This window comes from Cibotium barometz, chromosome 12 (genome assembly GCF_041138505.1).
Source record: "Cibotium barometz isolate CiBa-2024 chromosome 12, ASM4113850v1, whole genome shotgun sequence".
NCBI lineage: Eukaryota > Viridiplantae > Streptophyta > Polypodiopsida > Cyatheales > Cibotiaceae > Cibotium > Cibotium barometz.
Window position 1 is genome coordinate 34,180,939 of NC_141057.1, and position 24,218 is coordinate 34,205,156.

Consider the following 24,218-nt stretch of genomic DNA (forward strand, 5'->3'; position numbering starts at 1 on the left):
TGCCCACCGTCTCTTCCACCCTCTGTCCTAGGCTAACTATCGCCATAAGGATAGGACATGCCTAGGTAAGAAATATAGACATACCTTGAAAGTCTACATGCTGCAGATTCTAGCGTCCCATACCACTAAGATGAACACCATTTAAAATCTCCTTTAGACTTTAAAGTTGGTGTAGGGTGATCAGTCCTTCCCCAACTCGGTCTTGGTGCCACTAGACTTCCACTTGATGACATGGTCCAACCTATAGGTACAAAAGAAACAAGCAGATAAACCACACATCCAATAACTCGTCCTATAGGAGCGTCCCAAGGAGATATACCTTTGGGATCTGTCCCAATCCTCTCCTAGCTGGCTCATCTTGTAAGTTGCAACATGAACAATCTAAGACCCTGGGATGCAAAACAATCCTATGATCAACCAACCATCAAGCTAGAAGTTTATGATCAACCAACCATCAAGCTAGAAGTTCATAAAGTAATTCAAGAGAGAACATCTGCGAAACCCTCCCTAAAAACATCTGTGAAACCCGCCCTAAAAACATCTGTGAAACCTGCCCTAAAAACATATGCGAAACCCGCCCTGATGCTTTCTAAATCCTATGTGTCCCAACATCTAACTTAATTGTTATTAACCACAATTAACCAGATGAAATACAATATTCCATTATATTACGAAGTCCTACTGAATTTACAAAATAGAGGGTGGGACTGCAAAATCACCCTTTAGACATACAGGACTATCTCTTATTACAAAGGACAATACATGACCCTTCCAATCTAGATGGACGTCATGACTACAAAACCATTTTTTCCCTAGTATAACATCGATCCTATCTAGATTCATAATAAAAAAATCTAGGGACTCTATATAGCTTTGGATCGATATTGGTAACCGAGACACACACCTGTCCCAGATGTGTCCATGTCCCGCCGCCAAGTTCACACCCACGATACAAGTGATCACTTGTTTGTGTCTTCACTCCCAACTTCTATCACTTCGGTCAAATGAGCAGCCATGGGCTTGGTCTGCGCCTGCGGACAACTTGCTTTCAAGCCTTTTGACCGCAAGTGAAACACCTGCCCTCACGAAAGTTCTGCTAGTGCTTTGATCCTTCTCTGGATTGGAATCACCCAAAGCCTGGGTTTGGTTTTGTGGAGCCTTCTCAGCTTTAAACTTTCGTTTATGTTGGGAAGCTTGCTCAGAGGTTTCTGTGGCTTGAGGTTTCTGGGAGACATTTCTCTGAATCAGACTAGCCATCGTCTCCTCATAAATCCTAGCATACCGAATGGCATCCTCTAGTCTCTTGCTATGATTTTTCTTCGCGTGGAGCTTGTGTCCCCATGCCAACCCATGGATAAAAAACCCACACAATGTTGTGGCATCCATGTGTGCCGTTCAGGACTACAACTCCCTAAATCTTTGTAAATACATGTTGAAAGACATGTGCTTCATAGCCAAGTCCGCAAACTTGGCCACTACATCAAATTCATCCTTTGCCTGCATGAACTCATCGCGAAATTGTGCCTCGAAGTAATGGGTTTATCCTTGAGTTCTCTCCACCAAGTAAGGGCCTTCCCCTTCAGGAGACCCCTAACCATCTATATCTTCCGAGCATCCGAGAAAGGATGAAACTCAAAGTGCACGATCCAACAGTTGAGCTAGGAGTCTACAACCTCCTTTGTCCTCTCCTTCTTCTCACCCGCAAAAGCGTTTGACGTGAAGGAAGGAGCTAAGCAACCATACCTGGAGTAGGGGCTGAACCAACCAGTGCACTCTGAAGAAGTAACACCTGTTCCCATAAAGTTGGTGAATACCAGCTTGCAAATCTGCCCGGAGGTTGGCCATTTGCTCCTAAAAGTAAGATTTTTCTGCCCCTTCCACTTCTTCCTGCTCGTAAGATTTTTCTACCCCTTCCACCTCTTCCTACTCGTACTCAACAAGCTGCCGATTGGGTTGAGGGTGCTCCTCATGGTCCGATAGGTTGTCATCAAAGCGAAGTTCCGGCTCCATAGGTGAGGTGAAGAGGATAAAGTGTATAGTGCTGCAAGAAATTGAGTACCGATTCTGAATTTCAGAAACTAAAAAGAGAAAAACATGCTTTTACGCGAGAAAAGACGAGAAAGTATGCGAAAACCCTCCCACCTACTAATGCTTCATGCATGACAGATGGAAACCGTGTTGTGAATCTAGGCAACAGACCATCTCCAAAGTCTTTCGTCATGCCTGGAGTAAGATAGTATGGGTTGAACATCCCAAGCCTTGTTTTTATAAGTTGAAAAAAAACACTCTATGTGCTTTTCACTTAAAACAATAGGGTGCTGACATGCGAGACAGACAAACCTTGTAGGGTTTCCTGCTTTCATGATCAGGTTAGCTCTGATACCAACTGTAAAGCTCCCTATAACTAAGAGGGGACCCGGAGTGATAAACCAACACTTCAAATACCAGACAGAGCATGAAAACACATCGGAAGAACCATAAACAATATAAATACACCGCATTGAGCCAAAACGGCCGGCCCCCAATAGGAACTTTTTTATTGAGAGAGAAGCTTTTACAATAAAGCAAGGTGTGGGTTCATATAGCACCGGATTTTCCACAAAGCATCAGCAAATCTCTTGCCCAAATTTCTATATAGTACCAAGATAAAAACATAGCACCAAAAAGCCATCCGAAAAACTGTCTCAAAACAGTCACACGAATCAGCTCATAAACAGTCCATAAAACAGCCCGGTACGGAGCCAAAAACAGCCCCGAACTCTGTGCCAAAACAGTCCCAAAACAGAGCCTCAAATTAGCCCCAGTAGAATTCTCAAAACTGTCCCAAATTCCTCCAAAATAGCCCCAAATCTGTCTATAACAAGGCCAAGATTGAGAGTGAAGAACACCAGAAGACAAACCACACGTGTGGCTGCTGTGTACAACCAGGACTCACTGCCAGCGCATCAAGAGAGAGAGAGGATGCTGTATGGCCAGCGCTGAAAGAGACTCAAAGCATACACTTTGGAGGAGAGGTGGGCGCAAGTTCACTCTACCACATGCACTCTGTGTTGGTACTCCGACCTCACACCTTTGAGGAGAGGTGGGCTCAAGTTCACTCTACCAAGTATACTCTGTGGTGATATTCTGATCACAGACCTGGAAGGAGAGGTGGGCTCAAGTGTAGAACATAAGATGAGAATGAGTCACAAGCATAAATATCCTGGTGCTCCATAAACATTTCTGCTGCATATAGTTTATAGGCATTTCGGGCACCAATAGTTTTATAGGCATTTCGGCCGATGATAGAAATCCATAGAGAAATCCTCGATCCATGAGATATCCATAAATTCTAGAAATCCACTGCATCCCATAGAATAGGGAGCCAAAAACATACTCCATCCAAGCAAAAGGAGCCAAAGAGCTGTGTATAAAGCAGAAGAATCACTGAGCCAATAATAGCCATATAGATGCGTCGAACCATCGCATTTGTATATATCCTCGAGCAAAGATATGCTAGAAATTTTGTTCATAGTCCTTGGATATATCCGTAAGAAAAACCATATAAACCAAGCTTTCAACCATAATGTTTACCTAAAACAGTTCAAGGCAAACAAACAACACAATTCTCCTTGCACAGGCATACAAGGGTTAAGTGTCCAAAAACACTTACAATAAATTGCCAAAAAGCATCAACTTTGCAAAACTCAAAGTATACTTAGCTTTTCTTTGCCAGGTTCGTCATGAAGCCAAAAGAAATATCTCGTCAGCATGCGCATAAGATATCTTGAGAGATAGCTCCATGTAGTTTGCTCATAAACTTGATTTATAATCCACAATAATCCATATGGAGAAAGTGCTGAACACGGGCACATAAAGCAAAGTCCATACTTCGAGGATAAAATCTCTGAATGCATAAATCCTTAGACCAAACTGTCTACTGCCCATGACTGCTTCCACGCTCAATAGCAAAACTATTGGTCAGTGTAGTCCCCACTTCTGATCTTTACTCTTTCTCATTGTTGGAAGGAAGCCTCTTGCTTCCAAGAAAGCCTATGTTTTGATACCAGTGTAACGAAGAGGGGACCCAGAGTGATAAACCAACACTTCAAATACCAGGCAGAGCATGAAAACACAGCGGAAGAATCATAAACAATATAAATACATCGCATTGAGCTGGAACGGCCGGCCCCCCATAGGAACTTCTTATTGAGAGAGAAGCTTTTACAATAAAGCAAGGTGCGGGTGCATAGAGCACTGGATTTTCCACAAAGCATCAGCAAATCTTTTGCCCAGATTTCTATCTAGTGCCAAGATAAAAACACAGCACCAAAAAGCCATATGAAAAACTGACTTAAAACAATCCCATGAATCAGCTCATAAACAGTCCATTAAACAGCCCGATACGGAGCCAAAAACAGCCTCGAACTCTGCACCAAAACAGAGCCTCAAATCAGCCCTAGTAGAGCTCTCAAAACTGTCCCAAATTCCTCCAAAATCTGCCCATAACAAGGCCAAGACTCAGAGTGAAGAACACAAGAAGACAAACCACACGTGTGGCTGGCATGTATGGCCAGTACTGACTGCTGTGTACGGCCAGTGCATCAAGAGAGAGAGAGCGAGAGGATGTTGTACGGCCAGCGCATCAAGAGAGGGAGAAGAGTTGTAGTCGGCCAGGAGCAGCAAGAGAGAAAACGTTTTTCTACTGATGCCTGACTCCGCTTCTTCATGTGCATCCTTCCTCTTGCTTATTTAGAAATAAAGTGGTTGAACTTGCCCAAAATATCAACTTTTGTGGTTTTCCCAAGCTTGTAGCCCAAGTTTTCTCTAGGTGCCTCCTTTTGTCCACCTGTCCATGCCCAAAATAATAATATGTCCAGCCCATCTTTAATGATATGTGAACACATCAACTTATAATTTTTATAAGTCACTTTATTGATAAAAATCCCACGGTGCTCATGCTGCGTAGCCATCTTTCAAGCCAAACTTTGCCAGTAAATGCTTTAGCTTTCTTTTGTGGAAAAATCCCCGTTGACACCTTGGCTTTGCTCAGTGTGTGAAACATTGGTCAAGACTGGTGAAGGGACTAAATGGTGACACTCCCTCCATAAGATAATCTGATACACAAGCTAAACACACAAGGTTAGAACACATAGAAGGGTGCATGCAAGCTCACCACCAAACTGTAGGTCACATCTACGACCTCCCGTGAGGCAGGGACCAAGTGTCAAATCCCCACCGGATCTCCTCGTGGAACACTCTTGGTACATGACTCAAAACTTGCAACAAACAAACAAGAAGGGGGTGTAGGCCTGACTCACCTCCCAACCTCGACAGCCGTGGGCAAGCCCACAAGACTTGGCTGTCCCCACCGAGCCACGAGCTGAGCTAACTAGATGGGCGTACCGACCAATCTCTACCTCGTGACGTCCCATACCGCCACGAAGCTACCCTCGCGGGCCTCGAGACTATTGCCGGCTTCAGCTGCATGAAGCAGGTGCACGTCTGCACTAGATCCAGGCTCGCCTCACAAATCACGCGAGACTCTATATGGCTAATGACTAACCTTGGCCACCCTTTTATAGGCTCTTGGCCGGTCATCGGGCGTCCACACTTGGCCGCCCGCCTGACCATTCTTATGTGCACAGTGTGTATCTACCGTGTGCTACACGCACACAAGACTAGCTTCGAGGTTTAGGGAAGCTTGGAGCTAGGTAGGCTGATTGGCGAGCTGAGTTAGGGATAGACTAACGGGCGGGCACCCAAGTATGGACGGGCGGGTGCCCAAGTGTGGACGCCTGATGACCGGCCAAGAGCCTATAAAAGGGTGGCCAAGGTTAAGTCATTAGCCATATAGAGTCTCGCGTGATTTGTGAGAGCTCTATGGTCAGGAGTTTGGATCTAGTGCAGACGTGCACCTGCTTCATGCAGTCGAGGTCGGCAGCAGTCTCGAGGCCCGCGAGGGTAGCTTCATGGCGGTATGGGACGTCACGAGGTAGAGATTGGTCGGTACATCCATCTAGTTAGCTCAACTCGTGGCTCGGTGGGGACAGCCAAGTCTTGTGGGCTTGCCCACGGCGATCGAGGTTGGGAGGTGAGTCAGGCCTGCACCCCCTTCTTGTTTGTTTGTTTGTTGCAAGTTTTGAGTCATGTACCAGGAGTGTTCCACGAGGAGATCCGGTGGGGATTTAACACTTAAGGTTCCACTCCCATAGGCCAAGCCGAGTAGCCTTGGCATCCCATACCACCAGAGCCTGTCCTAAGGGACCCTCAGCAAGACCGCCTGTGATATGCCATGTCTATGGCAAGAATAAGCCTCTTGGTCCAGGTCCAAACCACACTGAATCAATAATAACCCAAGACTCACATGTATGGTGCTTATTGCTCCTATAAATAATAGTCCAGTCATCAATAGCCAAAAACTTTGGATTTATTAAATTTGAACTTTAGCCTCCTTTGCACATTGAAAGTCCAATCATCCTTTGCATAGTTTGCGGACTCCTCCTTCTCAGCACTAGTCCTTTGCAAGGTGCTTCCTGCATTCATTGATGTAATGACCTTGTTTTCGATAGTAATTGCATTTGCCCTTCTTCTTGGGCTTTTCACTATTTCTCTTGTTAGCATCTTTACTAGAAGAGGGGGCTGAACCACCATTTGGCTTATAGCCACTAGTACCAGAAGCTTTGCCTTTGTTCTTGCCTTGGGCAACAAAGGCCTGATCCCCAATCCTCATGCTAGACCTGTTCACCCTAGATTGCTCTTCTTGCAAGAGTAAGGACACCAACTCAACAAAAGAGTGCGTTGGGATTGCCCTTCATAAATAATCCGTGTGGTGGCGAGACCTTAATACAAGTCAGGTAGTGCATTGAGAATGGAAGTGATGAGAGAATTGTCTTGTATGAGCTCGTTAATGTTGGTTGGCTACTCACAAAGGTCTTTAACCTGCATCAAGTACTCATCCATAGAGTCTCCCTCGTCCGGATGCAACATGTCTAGCTGCCTTCTTCAAATAGGCCACACGTGCCTCATTGCGCAGTTGATAATAAAGTGTTTCAAGTGCATTCCAAGCCAACTTAGGTGTCTGACACACACGAATGTGCGGTATAATTCTCCTTTTCATCACCAAAAGAGAAATGAGTGCATGAGCTTGGGCATTTTGAGCATCCCACCTTTTCTTGTCGTGAGGAGGAGGTGCACATGCTACCATGACGGAAGGATGTCGTGTCCTGATTGCCTGTGGGAGAGGGCTACTTTACCACTGGCAAAGCAGGGTAGGCTCATCACCTGAGACAAGGCTCCATAAGCCTTTGGCAACTAGCAAATGCCTCATCATGTAAGCCCACAACGGGTAGGTAGTTTCGTCAAGCTTGTCCTCAACTGTAAGCATACCAAATACATCATTGCCAACCATTGTTCCTGTAAACAAGATATCTTACTCACACACTGCAAGTGTCCGAACACAGTGGAAAGGCAATGTCCACTAAATGCACCATGCAACCTGTATGACTACAAAGTGGCCCACTGGTGGCTGTGAATGTACAAATGTATTGAAATTTCAAGTGTAGGGATAGAGAGCACTAGTCTGATGTAAGAATCGGGAGCTGAATTTTTTGAAAAGCCCCAAATCCTGTTGATGCTTTAAGGTCCAATTTGTGCAATTTCTTTGAAATTCCGAAAAGCCCCAATTTTGGTTTGATGCAGAAAGTCAATGGCGACTTGTAGGTTGCACAAGTGGCAACAAGCGTGTTGCATAGGGGCATCATGCGCGGAGCAAGCTAGCAATGGCGGGCGCTACATAATAGGTGGTGGTGCAGCTGGCGGTGGCAAGAGCAGCAAAGCGTGGCGCATCAGTTGCAAAAGAGCAGCCGAGCAGTAGTAAAGATGGCGCAGCTAGCTGCTGTACGGAATGGGCGCCGAAAAACTGCAGTACGGAAATGCCGATTTACTGTTGCATGGAAGAAAGGATGTTTTTCCAATTTCATATTTTCGACCTCAAGCGCATCTAATTTCACACCCAATTGTTGAAATTTCATGTGTTTTCCTTAGTTCTTTCTTTTTCCCAATTTGATTTGACAAGTGTCACTTCGAAACCTTTCCATTTTGACGAAACGAAATGAAACAAAAGAAAACACGTCAAAACGATGAAACGTTTCTTGTGATATGGACTTGTTAGTGGTATCAAAGTGAGGTTTTTCTACTTGAGTGAAAACAACCCCTACCTTTGCATAGATGCTTTTTGCTTTTGCTCACCTTTTCTAGAGTGGTGGTTGATACATTGATTTAGCATAGACTGGATATTAGGTTGCATGATGAACTTGTTTTTTAGATGATCCACATGACTCTTGATTATGCAAAGGAAAGATTACTGGTATTGGGCTCAAAAGCGTGTATTCAACAGTGAGGCTATACTTTCTTCTTTACATGCATCAGAATAGAACCAAGCATATTTCTTATACTACTGGTGGGTTTTGGACAGCACTATATCCCTAAATGAACAGTTACGGCTTCTATGATGTGGATATTAACATCCATATATATGGTTCAACATATGGATACTTTTGTCAGTAGATTCAACATGTGGGTATCTATATCAACTGATATGGTTCAGCATGTGGATATTTATTCAGTGAACATACTTGTTTCACCATTCTCTTTCTTATGGTTCAACATATGGATACTTTTGTCAGTAGATTCAACATGTGGGTATCTATATCAACTGATATGGTTCAGCATGTGGATATTTATTCAGTGAACATACTTGTTTCACCATTCTCTTTCTTAAGTTCTTGTACCCAATGGCATAAAGCTTCAAAATTTTAGCTTCTTGCGGGGTGTCCTTGGTTTAACTAGGCCACGTCATCCGTTATCGTATGTTCAATTAAGAAACTATTAAGATTCCACTAAGATGAATGGATACTCAGCTCTAGTACCACTATAACAGGCTTGACCCTTAAGATCTTAACAATTCTCTTAATTCAAACAATAATGTAGTATGATATGCAAAGACACCAATTTGTGCTTTCTTATGTGCGCTCGTGCTTTTACACATCAGCTCTCTCTTTTACTTGAATCCTCGAGCCTCTACATACATAGCCCTTTTGAGGAGCTCTCCCTTAAGCCTTTTGCTTGTCCTGTTCCTCTACAAGCAGCCCATATAGCCTTCACTGATCAGTGCACTGACATGGTCGTGGACTTAGATGGACACCTCCATGCCATGAATAACAGCCAATAATGGCCTTTGCAACTTCATCAGCCTTCTCCTCAAAATAATATCTACGGGTGTATGCAATATTGTTAAGCTTACGTAAAAGGCTTCCACGTTAATTAAGTGGCCATCACAATGTTTGCAATTTGTTTTTGTGTCTATGGATCTGTGTATCATGTGCACATAGCAGCATGGGCACCATACAATGCAAAGCCAGGCTGATTAGGGCACACCAGGGAGGGCAGACATCTGGGCAGCCTGCACAGGGGATGAAGCTTGGCTGGAACAGGTCGGGTACAGTGTGAACTGCCATAGTTGGGCGACCTGTTTGGGCAGGGGCAGCCTCCTTTAGGCTGGCCAGGCTTACACGCCCACACATGTGAAGGAAAGCCTTATTATTAAGGTTAATAATCAACAGCTTAAAGTCCATGCCAGCCAACTAGCCCTCCACGGCCATGTGTTTGCAGCCTACAAGCTTGCCTGATTAGGGTAAAATAGCCTATAATAAGGCCACCCACTAGCCTCTTTTCTCATCTCTCAAGCATTCAAGCACAAGCAGATTCAGCCTTCAAGAGCAACAGAGATCCCCAGCACGAGCCCTTGACCCACCAAGAGAAGGATCCAGATCTTTCTGAGCCCAGCAGGCAGCCCACCCAAGCACAGAACGAGCCTGTATGAGCACAGTCATGCCTCCAGTTCAGCCCGTAACTTAGCCCATGCTCAGTTCACAGAGGTTAGTAATTCACAGGGGTCATCTTGATTCAGCATTTCTACTCCATTTATATATCCAGCAATACAAGCAGATACACTCAAGGTGGGAGTCCTTAAGTGGGTGGTTGCTACCCAATCGGGTGACCATGTCTTTTTTTTTTTTTTTCCGAGAAAAGATCCTTTCATTAGTTATGTAAAAAACGCCCGTAGGGCTACAAAAGAGATCTCTCCTGCTCCTAACAGAGAGAAGAGCAGTGAATACATCATGGCAGCCCGGGAGACTCTCCCTAGGTGCTGCAAAATACAAGCATCAGTCTAAAGAACTGAGCGGCTAAATCATACAATGGGGGGGGGGAAAGAGCCAAACAGGTGGCCTGTAGTGCCAACGGGGGGATCCCGTGTGTAGGGTGTAGAACGGGCCGCAGCGCCAAGTGGTATGAAAGGCCTGACGCCGTAAGATCGCCTCATCTGAGTCTCCCCGGATGCGGTCGTACTGTCCTCGCAGGGTGTGGATCAACTCCTGCCAAATCCCCCGAACAGTCTCTGCTGGTGGCTCTAATCTCCCCTCAAAGGCCGTAAAGCACCGAGCCCTCCAGGTGAACCAGATGGTGAGGCTGCTGAGGAGCTCCTATCGTAAATCCCTCTCCTGTGTCCAGCTGGCGGATGAGAAATCCGGTGCCGGAACCAGGCGAGGCTGGCCCCTAATAAATCTGATGGCCTGACTGCCCTGCTCCATCTCATAGCCCATAGCAGGCCCTGACGAAGTCGACCAAGCAGCGGCACCCCACGTAAACATACCCTCTGGAGAGAGGGGGGCCAGAATACGCAGCATCCGCAGCCAAATCTGCTGTGCCTGAGGGCAGTCCCAAAGGCAATGTCTCTGTGTCTCCATAGGGTGGCCGCATCGGACGCAGGCCGCCGGAAGACCGCTGTAAACAAGCCAAGTGCCAACTGCTGAGCCCCTGTGGGCGACCAGCCACTGAAAAGCCGAGATCCTGCGGGCCTGTCGACTAGCCCAGAGCCGAGCCCAGAAATCCTCCAGGAACTCCTGTGATAGTCCCTGCAATCGCCAATGCCCCGCTGTCGCTGGAGAAACCGTCCTCCTCGCCGTCAAAATATGCCGTCCCAGCCGAACAGTATACTGGAAAAATGTGATCTCTGTGGCCTCAAGGGATGCATAAGGATCATGCCACTCGTACTCTCCGAGGTCCCACTGTAGCCGGGCCAAGGGGCGCGCTGCATATGCCCATATGCGCCAATACGGGAGCACGTCAGCAGGGTCGGGGTCAATATGCCACTTCCGAGAAGCGGCAGCCACTACCCGAATCCTCTGAAAGGTGCACTCTGCAACCAAAGGCGACTCCACCTCCACTCTCTGGAGTCTGCCCTCATCCTGAATCTCATAATAGAGGCATCTGCCATCCTCAGTGCTAGCTCTGACAGCAATCAGGATCTCCAACTGTGTAAAGGCTCCCATCCACCGTGGGGCCACTGGCTCGAGAGGTGTGAACCACTCCTCTGTAAGTGCCTCCTGAATATCATCCCTCATAATCAACCCCCCTCTGAAGTGACTCAGCCTCTCCAACTGGGTCTCCTCTGGTAGACTGCAGAAAGCCTGCCAGTCTCCAAAACTACGAGCTGGGCCTGCCGCTAAAGGTCCCCAGGCTAGACGAGGCCGAGAACCCAGCATATGACCCTGCTCTGTACGAACCGCTGGGCTCCAGATGAGCGGCTGCCTGGCCCGCTCCTTAACACAAGAAGGAGGCCGCTGAGAGAGCCCCGGTCTCAGCAGCTCCCAAGCTCTCAGGATACTCAAAGCAAATCTGTCCTCCCATCCTCTACTGAGGCCTGTCCTCCTTATCTCTATGAAGATCCAGCGAATCTCTGGTGCCCAAGTACCCCCTGCAGGAGGCGCCCGGGCCTGCAGTCGCTGCAAGAGGAGCTCTTTCCAAGGCTCAGCGCCTGGAAGCAACCCCCGAACAATAAGCTTCCCCAATAAGGCTCTACTCTGATCAACTGGATCTACAATGCCCAAACCGCCCTGAGCCAGCGGAAGTGTAATAACTGCCCATGCAACCTTTGCCCGAGCTGGCTGACCGTCCCGCCCAGACCACAGAAAGTTCCTGATCAGCCTCTGTACCTGGCTGATGCAAGAGCTCGAGAAAATCCAGCAAGACGTAATGTACCACATAGTCGCTAACAGCACCTGATTTGCCACCACCACCCTCCCAGCCAAGGATAGTCGAGCTGTACTCCAATACAATAGCTTCTTCCGAATGCTCAGAAGAAGCGGGGCAATCTGCTGCTCAGGTGACAAATCGAGGCCAATCTGGCATCCCAAATACCGCACTGCTGTGCCGGGAGGAATCCATCTAAAACCGGGGTCCGGACTCCATGCCGGAGTGGGAGCACTACTGATCCAAAAGGCCACTGTCTTGCGCCAATTGATCAATGCTCCCGAAGCTGCACTAAAAACCTGGAGCGACTGCTCTGCCCGAATAAGATTGGCCTCTTGGCCATGCAAAAATAAGCTCGTGTCGTCTGCAAACTCAGCATCAAGCAAATCCTCCCCCCGGACTGGGAGCTGAAGTCCTCTCAAACCAACCTCCTCTGCCGTCAAATACATACTCATAGCCTCCGCAAAGAAGAGAAAAAGGAAAGGGGCGAGAGGACACCCCTGACGGACTGATCTGGTCAGCTCAAAACTCGGCCCTCGACCTCCTGCAATCAGCACCTGGCTGCGAGCTGTGGAATACAAAGCTGCCACCCCTCTGATCCATCCTGGCTCAAAGCCCAGGCGTAGCATAGTGCCCTCTAAGAATCCCCAATCAACTCTATCGTATGCCTTCTCAAAATCGAGAAGCATCACGACCAAGTCCTCGCCAAGAAACCTAGCTCGGGCCGTCGCCTCCCAGAAAGTAAAGATGTTGTCAAGGATACTGCGCTCCTTGACAAATCCTATCTGAGTAGCATGAATCAACTCCCCCAGGAAGGGCTGGATCCTCAAACTCAAGACCTTTGCCAAGACCTTGTAGACAGTATTGAGGATTGTAATAGGCCTCCAATGCCGAATATCATCTGATACTCCCTCTCCCTTGGGGATAAGATAGATCAAGCCCTCTGAAAAGCTCTGCGGCATCACCCCAGTGTCCAAAACATGCTGAAAGCCCCTGCGGAGGCCTGGCCCCAAAAGGTCCCAATAGCGCATAAAAAAGGCCGGCGTCAGTCCGTCCTCCCCTGGGCAACTATGTCGCGGCAGGACCCTCAAGGCCTCGGCAAGCTCAATCTCTGACAGAGGCGCACCTAGAACTGTGCGCATATGGTCTGTGACCCTCCTCTGCACATGGGCCCACACAGTCTGTCTGCATACATCTCGATCCTCAGTGGCTGGCTCCGCTGAAAGCAAGTCACTATAAAAAGCAATGGCAATGGCTCTGATCTCCCCGAGCTCAGTAGCTATCGATCCATCCGGTCTACCAAGCTGGCGAACCCCTGCTCGCGCATGACGGGGTCCAGTGATCTCAAAAAACTCCCCAGTCACTCTATCACCAAGCTGCGTCCACTGAGAGGCCTGACGATGATAGTAAAACTCATGTCTCTGCTCCTCTGCCTCTCTAACCTCCTGGCGTGCCTGGCTCAGCTGGGACGCCACCCACTCACATGCAGGCTGCTGCTCCTGAAGGCGCTGTAGCGAAGCAAGGCTGCGTCTCAGCCGTTGCTCTCGCTCGCGAATCTCTCCCAGTCGTGTCAAAGCTGCAGCGTGTAGAAAAGAGCTAAGATCAATGAGTCCCTGGGCACACTGGCCCGCTGCATCCTGGTCAGAGCACTGACTATCATGCCAGATCCTCTCAATGTCCTCAGCGAGACTGGGGTCTGCAAGTACCCTCTCTGGGATCCTCAACTGCAAGCTGGGCTCCCGTGTCCCCTCCTCCAAAGTCAATATAACTGGCGCATGATCTGAAAATGAAGTGCCAGCAAGAATGCCGACGGAGCCCCCTCGCTCCCCCAACCAATCGCCCACATAAAAGCGATCAATCCGAGATAGATTAGTCCCTCCCTGCCGGCGATCCGACCGAGAGAAACTAAGACTGTCCTGAGACCGGGAGAAAGCCCCATGCTGCCATGCATCAGTGATCCTCAGTGACATGCAAAACCGGTCCCAAGCTGCAAGCTCCGTGCCGTGCACTGTAACATGACTGCCTCCCACCCTATCTGCCGGGTCCTCAAGCATGTTGAAGTCTCCCCCAACACACCAATGTGCGGCCTCTGGCAATGCATCTGTAACCTGAGTCCAAAACTCTGCTCTGGCACTAGCATGATTGGGCGCATAGATGTTGAGCACACCCAATAGCTCATCACGCATCCTCAGAATGACATACTGTGCTCTACCAGGCACAATGATCCCTCGATCCACAATGGCCTGCCGCCATACATCTGCAATAACCATGCATACTCCTCCCTGTCCACCCAAAGGACCAAACCCTGCAGACCAAAAAGTGTCCCATCTACCAGGCATCACCGAACCATATCTCCGGATCCTGCTCTCACCCAAGTGGTGCTCCTGCATCATCAAAATGTCAATGCTGCCACCAACCAGGCATCTCTGAAGCTCCTGCCTCAAGCAACCTCGATAGCGTATAAAGTGTGCTCCGCCAAGGCCCTGTACATTCCATGAGATGATCCTCATGGATGCCCTGCTGAGGTGGATGCTGTCTCAGCCGTACGGCGGGCCTTCGCAAGCGGTTTGGATGGAGAATAGTCCCCATCCGAACGGCTGCGGATCTGCCCACCCGGTGTATTGCAAGAATCCCGGATCAGGCGCCAGTGGCTGTGGCCCATGGCGACTGCCTCCTGCTCTGACAGAGAAACCTCGTGTATACTCACATATCCAGGGTCGCGCGCCAAGTCTGCCACTATGCGCACGACCAGATGCCGAATCCCTGAGGTATCCACACTCCCGGGATCCAAGAAAAAATGAGCCAACTCCCAAAGTCGGCCTATCACATCAGTCACCTCCAGATCGCTCATGTGGTGAGAAAACTCAACTGCTTGAGTCTTCAAAGTGCTGAGAGCGAGCTCTAGAGTCCACTCCCGATCACAAGGTCCACATAGAGGGAACGAGAAGGCCACCGCTGAGTCTAGTGCCTCCTCCCCGCGGGCCGGAGGTATCACTACATGAACTCGAATGGGTGCTGGCTCATGGGGGCCCTCTGCTCCAAAAAGCCGTGTAAAGGTATAATCAAAGGCCTCCGAGCGCTGTCTAATGCCAAGGCGACTCAGCCGACTGCGGATAGATGAAATCCGTGAGGCCCTAATCGGCATAGGTCTCCTCGGTGATGCTCGAGCGAGGTCAGTGCTCAGCGCTCTCCGGACTGCAGGTGAGCGCCAGGGAACTGCCAGGGTCTCCCGGGAAGGTGAGGCGGGCGGAGGGGGAGGAGGGGGAGGCGAGGGAGGTGGAGAGGGAGCCGCTGCCGAAACCGGAGCGAAGGCGGGAGGAGGCGAAGGTGGAGACGAGGCGGTGGGAGGGGACGGGGGTGGGGGGGGTGAAGAAGGGGGAGCTGGCATCTCCTGGTCCTCAGTCGCTGCAGGGGTCTCCTCCTGAAGGGGAGCAAAGCTGTTCCTCACGGGAACCCAGTGAGGCTGAGACTGGCGCTGCTGCTGCAGCGGTCTCTGTGCGTGCTGCTGTGGCTGTCTCCCTCGGCGGCGCCCCTGTCCAGGTTGCCACTCCGAGGTCTCTGTGGCCTGAGCAGGTGTCCCTGAGGCAGCCTGCCGAGCCGAATCTGTGGGCGGGCCATCAGTAGCCTGCTGCTGTGGTGAGGGTCGAGGTCTCCTGCGAGGGCAGGCCTTGGCCAGATGACCGACCTGCCTGCAAATGAAGCACTGGTTCGGGAGCCCCGAGAACTCCACTCTCTGATCTATCCACCCCCCCCCTATCCTAGGTAGCTGAATGACCTTAGGAAGGGAGGAGATGTCAGGCACCAACACTCTGACCGAAGGTAGCCCCGCTGCTCTGGCCACCACTGAAGCTGCTGAGGGGCCCGTCTCTAGTACCGAGCCCACCAATGCTCCGAGCCTGGGGAGGAGCGGAAGATACTCCCGGCGGAGACCAGGGAAACAAACTGTAATATGGAAGAGGCGCTCTCCCTGCTCCGCCGCTGCTGGGTCAAATCCATGCTGCCAAGGTCTGAAGAAAGCCCGAGCACCCCTGATGTCCAGAGGACTCATGGCAAGGACCTTGGCAACGCTCTGGGCGGCCTCGAGCTCGATCTGATAGTGGCCCCGGCCCAGGAGCTGTACATCCAGGATCTTGCCCACATCTGCAAGAAGGCGAGCCTGAAGAAGATCCCTGATCTCCCCTCTGCTGGGGCGAGTGCCGACTATACGGCAGATGGTGGAATGAGCCTGGAGGCGTTCCACCTCTGCAGTAAGGCTCGCTTCCTCTTCCGGCGAAAGAGAAAGCCTGATGGGGATGACCTCGGGGGCGGGCGAGGGGGCTGCGGGTGAGTCCCTCTGAGGCGAGGCGGGAGGAGTCTCCATCAGAGTCTGAAGCTCAGGCGAAGGCGAAGCGAATGCGGAAAACCTGCAAGAAACGGGCTGCACCCAAAGAGGCGGAAGACCGGATGAAAATGAAGAAAAATAAATAAAACCCCCTGGGGGTGAACAACACGAAAGAGGAGGGAGAGGGGGGGAACGAAGTAGAAGCCTGGGGGGGGGCGGCAACAAAACGAGAAGGAGGGGAGGCGGGGCGCTGCTGAAGGGGGAGGGGCGGGCGCGAACAGGCGGAAATGAGGGGGCGAAACAGGCGACAGAGGGGAAGGGGGGGCGAACAAGCGAAGAGGGGGTTGGGGGCAAAAAACGAAGAGGCGGGGGGAGGTGCAGCAGCGAGGCAGGAAGGGGGGGCGCAGAAGCGAACAGAGGGGAGCGAAGGCAGGCGGGGGGTGAAAAATCGAACAGGCGGAGAGGAGGGAGGCGCACAGGCGATAGAGATAGGGGGCGTGCAGGCGGGCGCACAATGCAGGGTGGAGGCGGGAGCTTCAGCGAGCAACGCGACCGTGTTTCTTCTTGCCCAGAAGGAGGTGACCATGTCTTTTTCTCCTCTCTTTCCTACAATTAAAGTGAATTGCACCAGAGCATACATTAAGCATGCCTTAATCAGTAGACTTCTGCTACGCATGTAACACTATGCAAGCCATTTAGTTTTTGGAAAGGGTCGTCGTATATAGAGAAAAATATTAAATGGTTCTTCATCTTTGCAATCCAATGGTGCTGGTTTGTTTTGGGGCTTTATCTACTTATTTATATAAGACGATCCATTCTACCTTTGCTCATTCCCTTTATTGAGGCGGTTTGTGTATGTCATTATAAGGGCTTTTGTCACCTCCTAAGTTTACTTGAATATTGAATTTGCAGGTCGACAACATCGGGTTTTTACTGGTGTTTCCCTCATCCTTCCCTCAGCTTGTGGTGAGTTCCATCTGAACCAAAAAAATTTAAGTCTTGCGGAACTCTGTGCATAGTTAACGCTGCTGTCTTTGTGCCAGATCCAGTTCTCGGTAAACCACCTCTTGTGCATACTTTTTGGGAGGAGACTAGGGTGAGATTTTGGCTTGCCATTCTAGCAAAAAATTCAACTAAGTTATAGGTTGATGCCATGGATGAGATTTATATGGAATTTTGTGCCAGGTTGATTTCGGTAATCTAGAAAAGGAAGCAATAAATGCCTATGTCAAGTCAAGGGAACCTATGGACAAGGCTGGCGCTTATGGCATTCAGGTTTTTGACATGCATACTTCTTTCAAGTGTTGGCATGTTTACTTTTACCGGGTTGCTTGATTTTCTAAAAGAAAAACCTGAGTATTCTTACAGGGCATTGGAGGCTCATTTGTGAGATCAGTGACTGGATGCTTCTATAATGTTGTGGGTTTTCCAGTTTACCGGTATGTTGTTGAGGTCCATATTAGTGTTATTTTCTTAATGCCATCTGCACATCCACACATACACACCCACACTCAAGCACATGCACACACTTGCTTGATGAAACCCTTTACTAGTATAAATGCTTAATTTGAAGTCTTTACTTTAGAGGATTTCTACCAGGTGTAATGTGTGGGCACATCATCAATTTCGGAGGAGTATCCACACACCTTTTTATAAGCACACTTCATGGACATACACCCAGTGTTGTGTGTGTGTTGTGCTTGCGCACACCAGCAACCTCTTATAGTAAACACATTCAACCTCCACTTAGTGTGTGGAATGTACCTTTGAGAAGCATAATTGCATGAAGTCGCTCTATCTCTGAGTAAAGACAAATTTGTTTCTTGTTTAATAGGTGTGTCCATAAACCACACACGTGGGTTGATCGGGCCCATAGCTCTGCAATAACCTGTTTCTTTGCTTTGAAATTTCACCAACTGTTGTGTAGCCAATCCATGCGTTTGTAGCTCACAACCTGTGTTGAGTTGTCACGTGCATGCTCTCCAAAGTGTGTTGTGGACATACTTCTACCCATTGGCCAGCTTAGAGGCCGAGTACGTGGCCAATGTGTTTGTAAGGGCTATTGTGCTAGATCTTTGCAATATTCTCCAAGCAGCCAATGAGCAGCCCAGAGTAGACAAAGTTATTGGGTTATTTTGTGAAAACACATTATTTTTAGGGTTGGTAGAGTTGGTAGCCAACTCACCAACATTAGACACTATAAATAGGAGTCTAGGCCTTATTCATATTCATTCATTGATTAGTCAGTTACGATTGAGTCATTGAGAACTCAAGAGCGGTGCTACCAGTGAGTCTCTATTCAGCATTGTATATATTTCATGTGACAACTGAGCTTGTCTATAACAAGGGAGGGGAGGTGCTACCCCCCTCTTGAGCATCAGGCAATGCTCCATACCCCAGCTCTGCTGAACCTGAATGAGCCGTAGCAAGAGTCGGCTCCAACTCAAAGACATCGAGATAAAGCAGCAATACCTGAGGTGAATCTGCTAAGCCACCCTCCTCCATCCACTTCGCATCCATCGGTGAATAGTTCTTGAACTTCACAAGATAGCGATGGGAAACTTTACCTCGTACCTTTCTTTCCTTATGTGCCAGTATCTGCTCGGGAATAAGAACCTCATCAAGTTCCTCCACTTCTGTCTGAGCCTCATCTGATACATTCTCAGGCACCCAAAACCTGCTTGCACTCCACCCAAGTGGTAAGCACAAGTCCCCGATGAAGCATAGTAGACCACCGCTGCTAAACATAGAAAGAAGCCGAACCCAGGAAGCCTCCGTGAAGATACCACCGGTGACAAAGTGTCGAAAGCCATAGCCTTCCACCCATCTTTTGCACCATAGCACTTCAACTGCTTCTTGTTCCTGGCAGACTACTTCTTGTCCTTGGTGTCTTTTCTCGTGAGCTTCATCCTCAGCTTTTGCTCTTCACCTCATATAGGCAAAGACTCAATCTTGCACTGCCTCCTACACTTCCTTTTCACTTTCGACATGTTGAAGCTTTTGATGTGACAACCACGGGCTCGCCTCCTTGAGAAAGTCGATGATATCCCGGAAATGGAACCATGAAACCGGCCTTCAAATAATTTGACGGGCGGTGAAACAAATACTCGCACACAAAACACTTCAACACCCTTGAGGACTTGGAAAAGGAAAACAAACAGGGGGAGCTAGAGTGCTCCTGCAAACATTACACGGACACCGATTGGCCCCAAAATGCAGTGGCGCCCCTTGCGGTATTTCTTTAATTACTTGATGTTGGCGTAGCCCTTGTACAATTCCCGAGAAGAAATCCCCTTGTTCCATGTAGAGGAGATCTCCTTGAAGCTTTCACCCAATTTGTGTTGTGGTGAAACAAGAGCCTTGGCCCCCTTTTTAAGTTTGGGGGAAAAAGCTATGCTTTTCCCCTTAGAAAAATCTATTACAAAGGCTTTTCCCAAAAGACTATCGAATAGTTTTTTCTCTTTTTTAAATAAAAATATTATTACATGGCATACAGAATAAAACATGATCAGTGAATGCTAAACATGTTTAATCATAATCACAATTCTTAAGAAAAGAGGTAAAAATACTCAGTCCTGTAACAAGGGTCGTCTTATGCATGTAAGGAGTCATCTCGAGGGCAGAGCCTCTCTACTAGATTGCGACAAAATAAATTGGTAGCAAACCGGTAGAGAGGGCCCCCCGGCTGGAACCTCCAACTGCTCTCCAAGAGCCACGCTGACCCCAGGCCCACAGGGAGGGGCATCCAACTCTGCAAGATCTGGAGCTGTAGCCAAGGGAGCGTCTGAGGCCACCGCGGATCCAGCTGGATCTCTCGTATCTGTTGCAGGTTATCCTTTAGCTGTCGTCGGGGGCACCGTGTCTCTGGAGCTGAAACCAAGGAAGCCTGTAAGGCTGCCGAGGATCCACAGGAATCTCCCGCATTATGCGGGGGTAAACGGTTCTCAGATCGAACCGTAACCTCAGGGGTCCTGCATGCCAGGTTAGATCCATGGGGGGGAGGGGGGTGCAATGTCGGCTAGGCTGCCAGCCCTCCGTAACCATCGGCTTTTGTTGTTGCTGTTACAGCGGTGGAACGGGGGGTGCCTCCCCCCCAGGAGGAGCGCCATGCGACGGAACCGAAGCTGGGGGAGCCCGCCAGCCGAGCGATGACGAGGGCAGGATCTCATTAGGTATCCCATCTAGCGGTAGATGAAGCACTGGAGACCAGAGTACTCCACCCGCTGCTGAAAACATCCACCGTTGAGGCGGGGCAAGGTGATGATCTTGGGGAGAGCCTCTGGAGCAGTTACAATCACACTAATGGACGGAATGCCGGCTACCCTAGCGACAACCAAGGCTGTCGTCTAAGGGGACTCCACAACCTGGCCCAAGGTGCGGCCAATCACCTTGAGAAGGGAGTAGTACTCCTTGTGAAGGCCTGTAAAGCAAACTGTGACTGGGAATCCTGCAAGAGCTGCCAACGGGTCGGATGTGGGCTTGAGCCGTAAAACCATTGAGTGAAGTACGCATGCGCGCTCCGCAACAGGAAGGGGCTTTGACTGAGCACTCTTATCTGCCATGGCGGCTGAGTCAAAATCCACATGGATGTAACCGTGGCCAAGGAGGTGGATGTTAGAAATCTGCCCTTGCTTGCCTAACAAGGCGGCCTGCAGGAGATCTCGAATCTGACCCCTGGGGGGTTGGCTACCCACAATCTTGCAAACCAGGGATGTCGCTTTCAATGAGGAGACTGCTAATGCCAAACGCTGGAGGTCCGCTTCTGAAAAATGGCAATGGGCAGTGGCCTCGGTCGGGGAAGATGGAGCGGCTGCCATGGAGTCCTCCGAAGGAGGGAGACCCGAAACAGCTGCCAATCGCCGATGAAGAGCGAACTCGAACCCAAGCAACAGGAAACCGGCGAGAGGCGAGGGAAGAAGCGGAGGACGGAAGGCTGAGGCAAAAAGGGAGGGAGGGAGGGAGGGAGAGGGAGGGGGGCACAAAATAGAGGAAAGGAAAAAAAAACAGGAAAAACACAGAAAAAAAGGAGAGGGCGAGGAGAGAGACGGAGGAATAGAGAGGCGACCAAGAAGGGCAGGAGGGGAGGGGAAGGGGGGGGGGGGGTGCTGCTATGGGAGGAGAGCAGGAGCTCCAGAGGCCTAGAAAGGAAAAAGAGGAAGGGTATTTTGTCTTAGCTGATTTGAATTAGTATCATGGATGGGTGTCTCTATGGACCAGGTAGGAGAAAAAAGATGTGGAAATTGAGGAGAGTTACTTACACTAGAAGTTTCCTAGAACATACAGAAGACTGTCTCCGGAATCAAGCAAGGAGGTAAATAGGATGAAGCAAACAGATATGTGTGCTTGTAAGCAAACATGCCCACACACACAGAGGAGAGCTGCCAGACATTGAAGGAGACCCCCTTCATCCCCTTTCATTTACTCTTTCCTGTCATCAAGAGTTTCTAATCTGCCATGGCTTCTTTCCCATGTTGGGACAGCCATTGTATGGATTGCAACAAACACTGTTGGGTTTCATTCAAAGGATGTGGCAAGGCATGAAGCTATGGCTAAACTACTTCAAGAGTGTACTTCGGAAGCCATTGTTGAAGTCACTTAGCTATCAGAATTGGGTGTTCTTAACCCTCTTTTATGTGTCTACATGGTTTATGTTGTTCAGCAGCATTTATTCATGCTTAAATTGTCTAACCTGACTTTCATTAAATGACCACAGGTTTTCTGCTGAGCTGGATGTGTTGATAAAGAAGGGAGCACTAGCGTACTAGACCTGCAAGTTGTGTCTCTAAGTCTGCATTTTCTTCTTGACATTTCACTTCTCTACCTTCTGGAGCATAGATCATCTATTCGAGCTTCATTGGTGGTGGTTTTGGCCAGCAGAACAGATAATGATTGAAGAAATATCTTATTTGTTGAAATTGTTGATTTTTTAACTTAATGTAATCAAGAGACTAATCTATTGCGGATACAGGATTTGGCTAAGATGCTGTTAAGAGTCGAGCTTCAAGCTTTTTAGATCTATAGAATGATAAATTTTGGTCCCCTTTCTTCTACATGGGTTTGAGCCATAGTTGCATGAAATGGAAACCGCAATGGCAACGGCCAGCCTCTGGGAAATGGCAAGGGCTCAAAACTAGGAAACAGAAACAGCTAGGAAACGGTGGATGTATGATACATAATATAAAAATAATGAGAAAATTAATAACTAGGGAAAAGTTTGAAGATTACACCATCATAATTTGAAATAAATAGTGAGCAAAATTTGTAGAAAATCACTAAGCAAGTACTAGATGAGACAAATCAATGGGTGATTTTTTATTGTATATTAGGAAACGGAGAAACGGAAATGGAAACGACTCTTGGGAAATGGCGTTTTCGCGTTTCTAGACGAGGAAACAACGGTTTCCTATTACGATGGTTTGAGCCATGGATTCCTTATTGTTTACATCTAAACCAAAATGATTTACTAATTGAGCTATGTATTTCTTTTTGGTTAAACCTAAAACTTCAAAAATGGTTGATGTTTTCTTCATTCACACCTAAAACAAGAATAATTTACTGATTGAATAGGTGCCATGTATTAGTACTTCTATTCACTCTATGGCTTCTTTAATTAAGTGATGTCAAAGCCTGGCTTGAGTTTCTATCCCTAATGCAAGCTACTGAACAAGATGAAGATAAGCCATGCACTGCATGCATTAAACTCTGTGTGTGTGTGTGTGTGTGAGAGAGAGAGAGAGAGAGAGAGAGAGAGAGAGAGAGAGAGAATTCTATTAATGTCTTCAAAAGACCCAGAGGGTCTATGAGACCAAAAAGGCAATACAACATATCCATGATGAATATTGGACCATGGAAAAGAAAAATGGTATGACACTACCTACATAAGTATCTATGTGATGTTACATGATGGCAATGTGGTCATACAATGATGCTCACCTCCTCCATAATAGAGCACAAAGTAGCATAATAGCATCTTCCTTTTGCTTGCCATGTTGTCCAAGGACATCTCGGATATTGGATGGAGGGAATTGGCCTTTGAGATGTGGGGCACGTGGCTCTCAGAAGGGATGTCACTCACTCACTGGTGACACCTTGTGTACATAGGGCCAATTGATCATGCGTTCATGTAGGCCATCACGGACTAGGTTCGTCATTTATTACTCCAATTGGGCCTCTATAGTTAGTGGTTGTGACCCAAAGAAATATGTGATGGAGGGTTGGGAGGAGCCAAGTTGGCCATCTCTTGAAGTGCTACCTTAGCATGACCTTTGTGATGGCAAAGCTCTAAAAAATAAATGCTTAAACATTTACGGTCCTCATTTTGCATGACCTTTGTGATGGCAGAGCTCTAATAAATGCCTAAACATCTATGGTCCTCATACTACATGACCTGTGAGGGCTAAATCCATTTCGAAAAAGACGGTGGAATCTCTCACAAATCTCATGGTAGGGTGGGCATCCGAACATGTAGTGCTCCTTTGTCTACACCTCTTGATTTTAACATACCCTACATACTAGTGTCTCTCGAGGAATGCCCTTTGCTCTACCAATCTTAATCCGTAGACGAAGTGATGATACTCTCAATTGGCCAATGGTAAGTGACATGTGCTTGTGAAGGTACTTGGCGCTCACAATGAATCCATCCTTGGAGACTCACAAGAAGTGCTCTCTGTAGAATTGGAGCTTTAAAACTGGAGCTCCAATGGGGACACCCATGTGCTATGCGTATGAAGTTGTGCTGGATTGAGACGGATAAGAGATCCAAACTAGTAGAGTCAAGACTATACAGGGGGGAGGCAATCCATTTGAAGGCCATGTCGGTTAAATT

The 24,218-nt window shown here is 48.4% G+C and overlaps 1 protein-coding gene across 1 annotated transcript in view; it reads left to right on the forward strand.

Moving 5' to 3' along the window:
• LOC147633332 (uncharacterized) overlaps nt 1-22,360 on the forward strand; it is a 61,854-nt gene extending 39,494 nt beyond the window's left edge. The window contains exons 6-10 of the mRNA XM_086805838.1: nt 17,306-17,359; nt 17,437-17,489; nt 17,579-17,668; nt 17,762-17,832; nt 22,107-22,360. Coding sequence (XP_086661964.1) covers nt 17,306-17,359; nt 17,437-17,489; nt 17,579-17,668; nt 17,762-17,832; nt 22,107-22,158 — 320 coding nt within the window. The 3' untranslated portion in view covers nt 22,159-22,360. The remainder of the gene's footprint in view (nt 1-17,305; nt 17,360-17,436; nt 17,490-17,578; nt 17,669-17,761; nt 17,833-22,106) is intronic.
• Nucleotides 22,361-24,218: the final 1,858 nt, after the last annotated feature.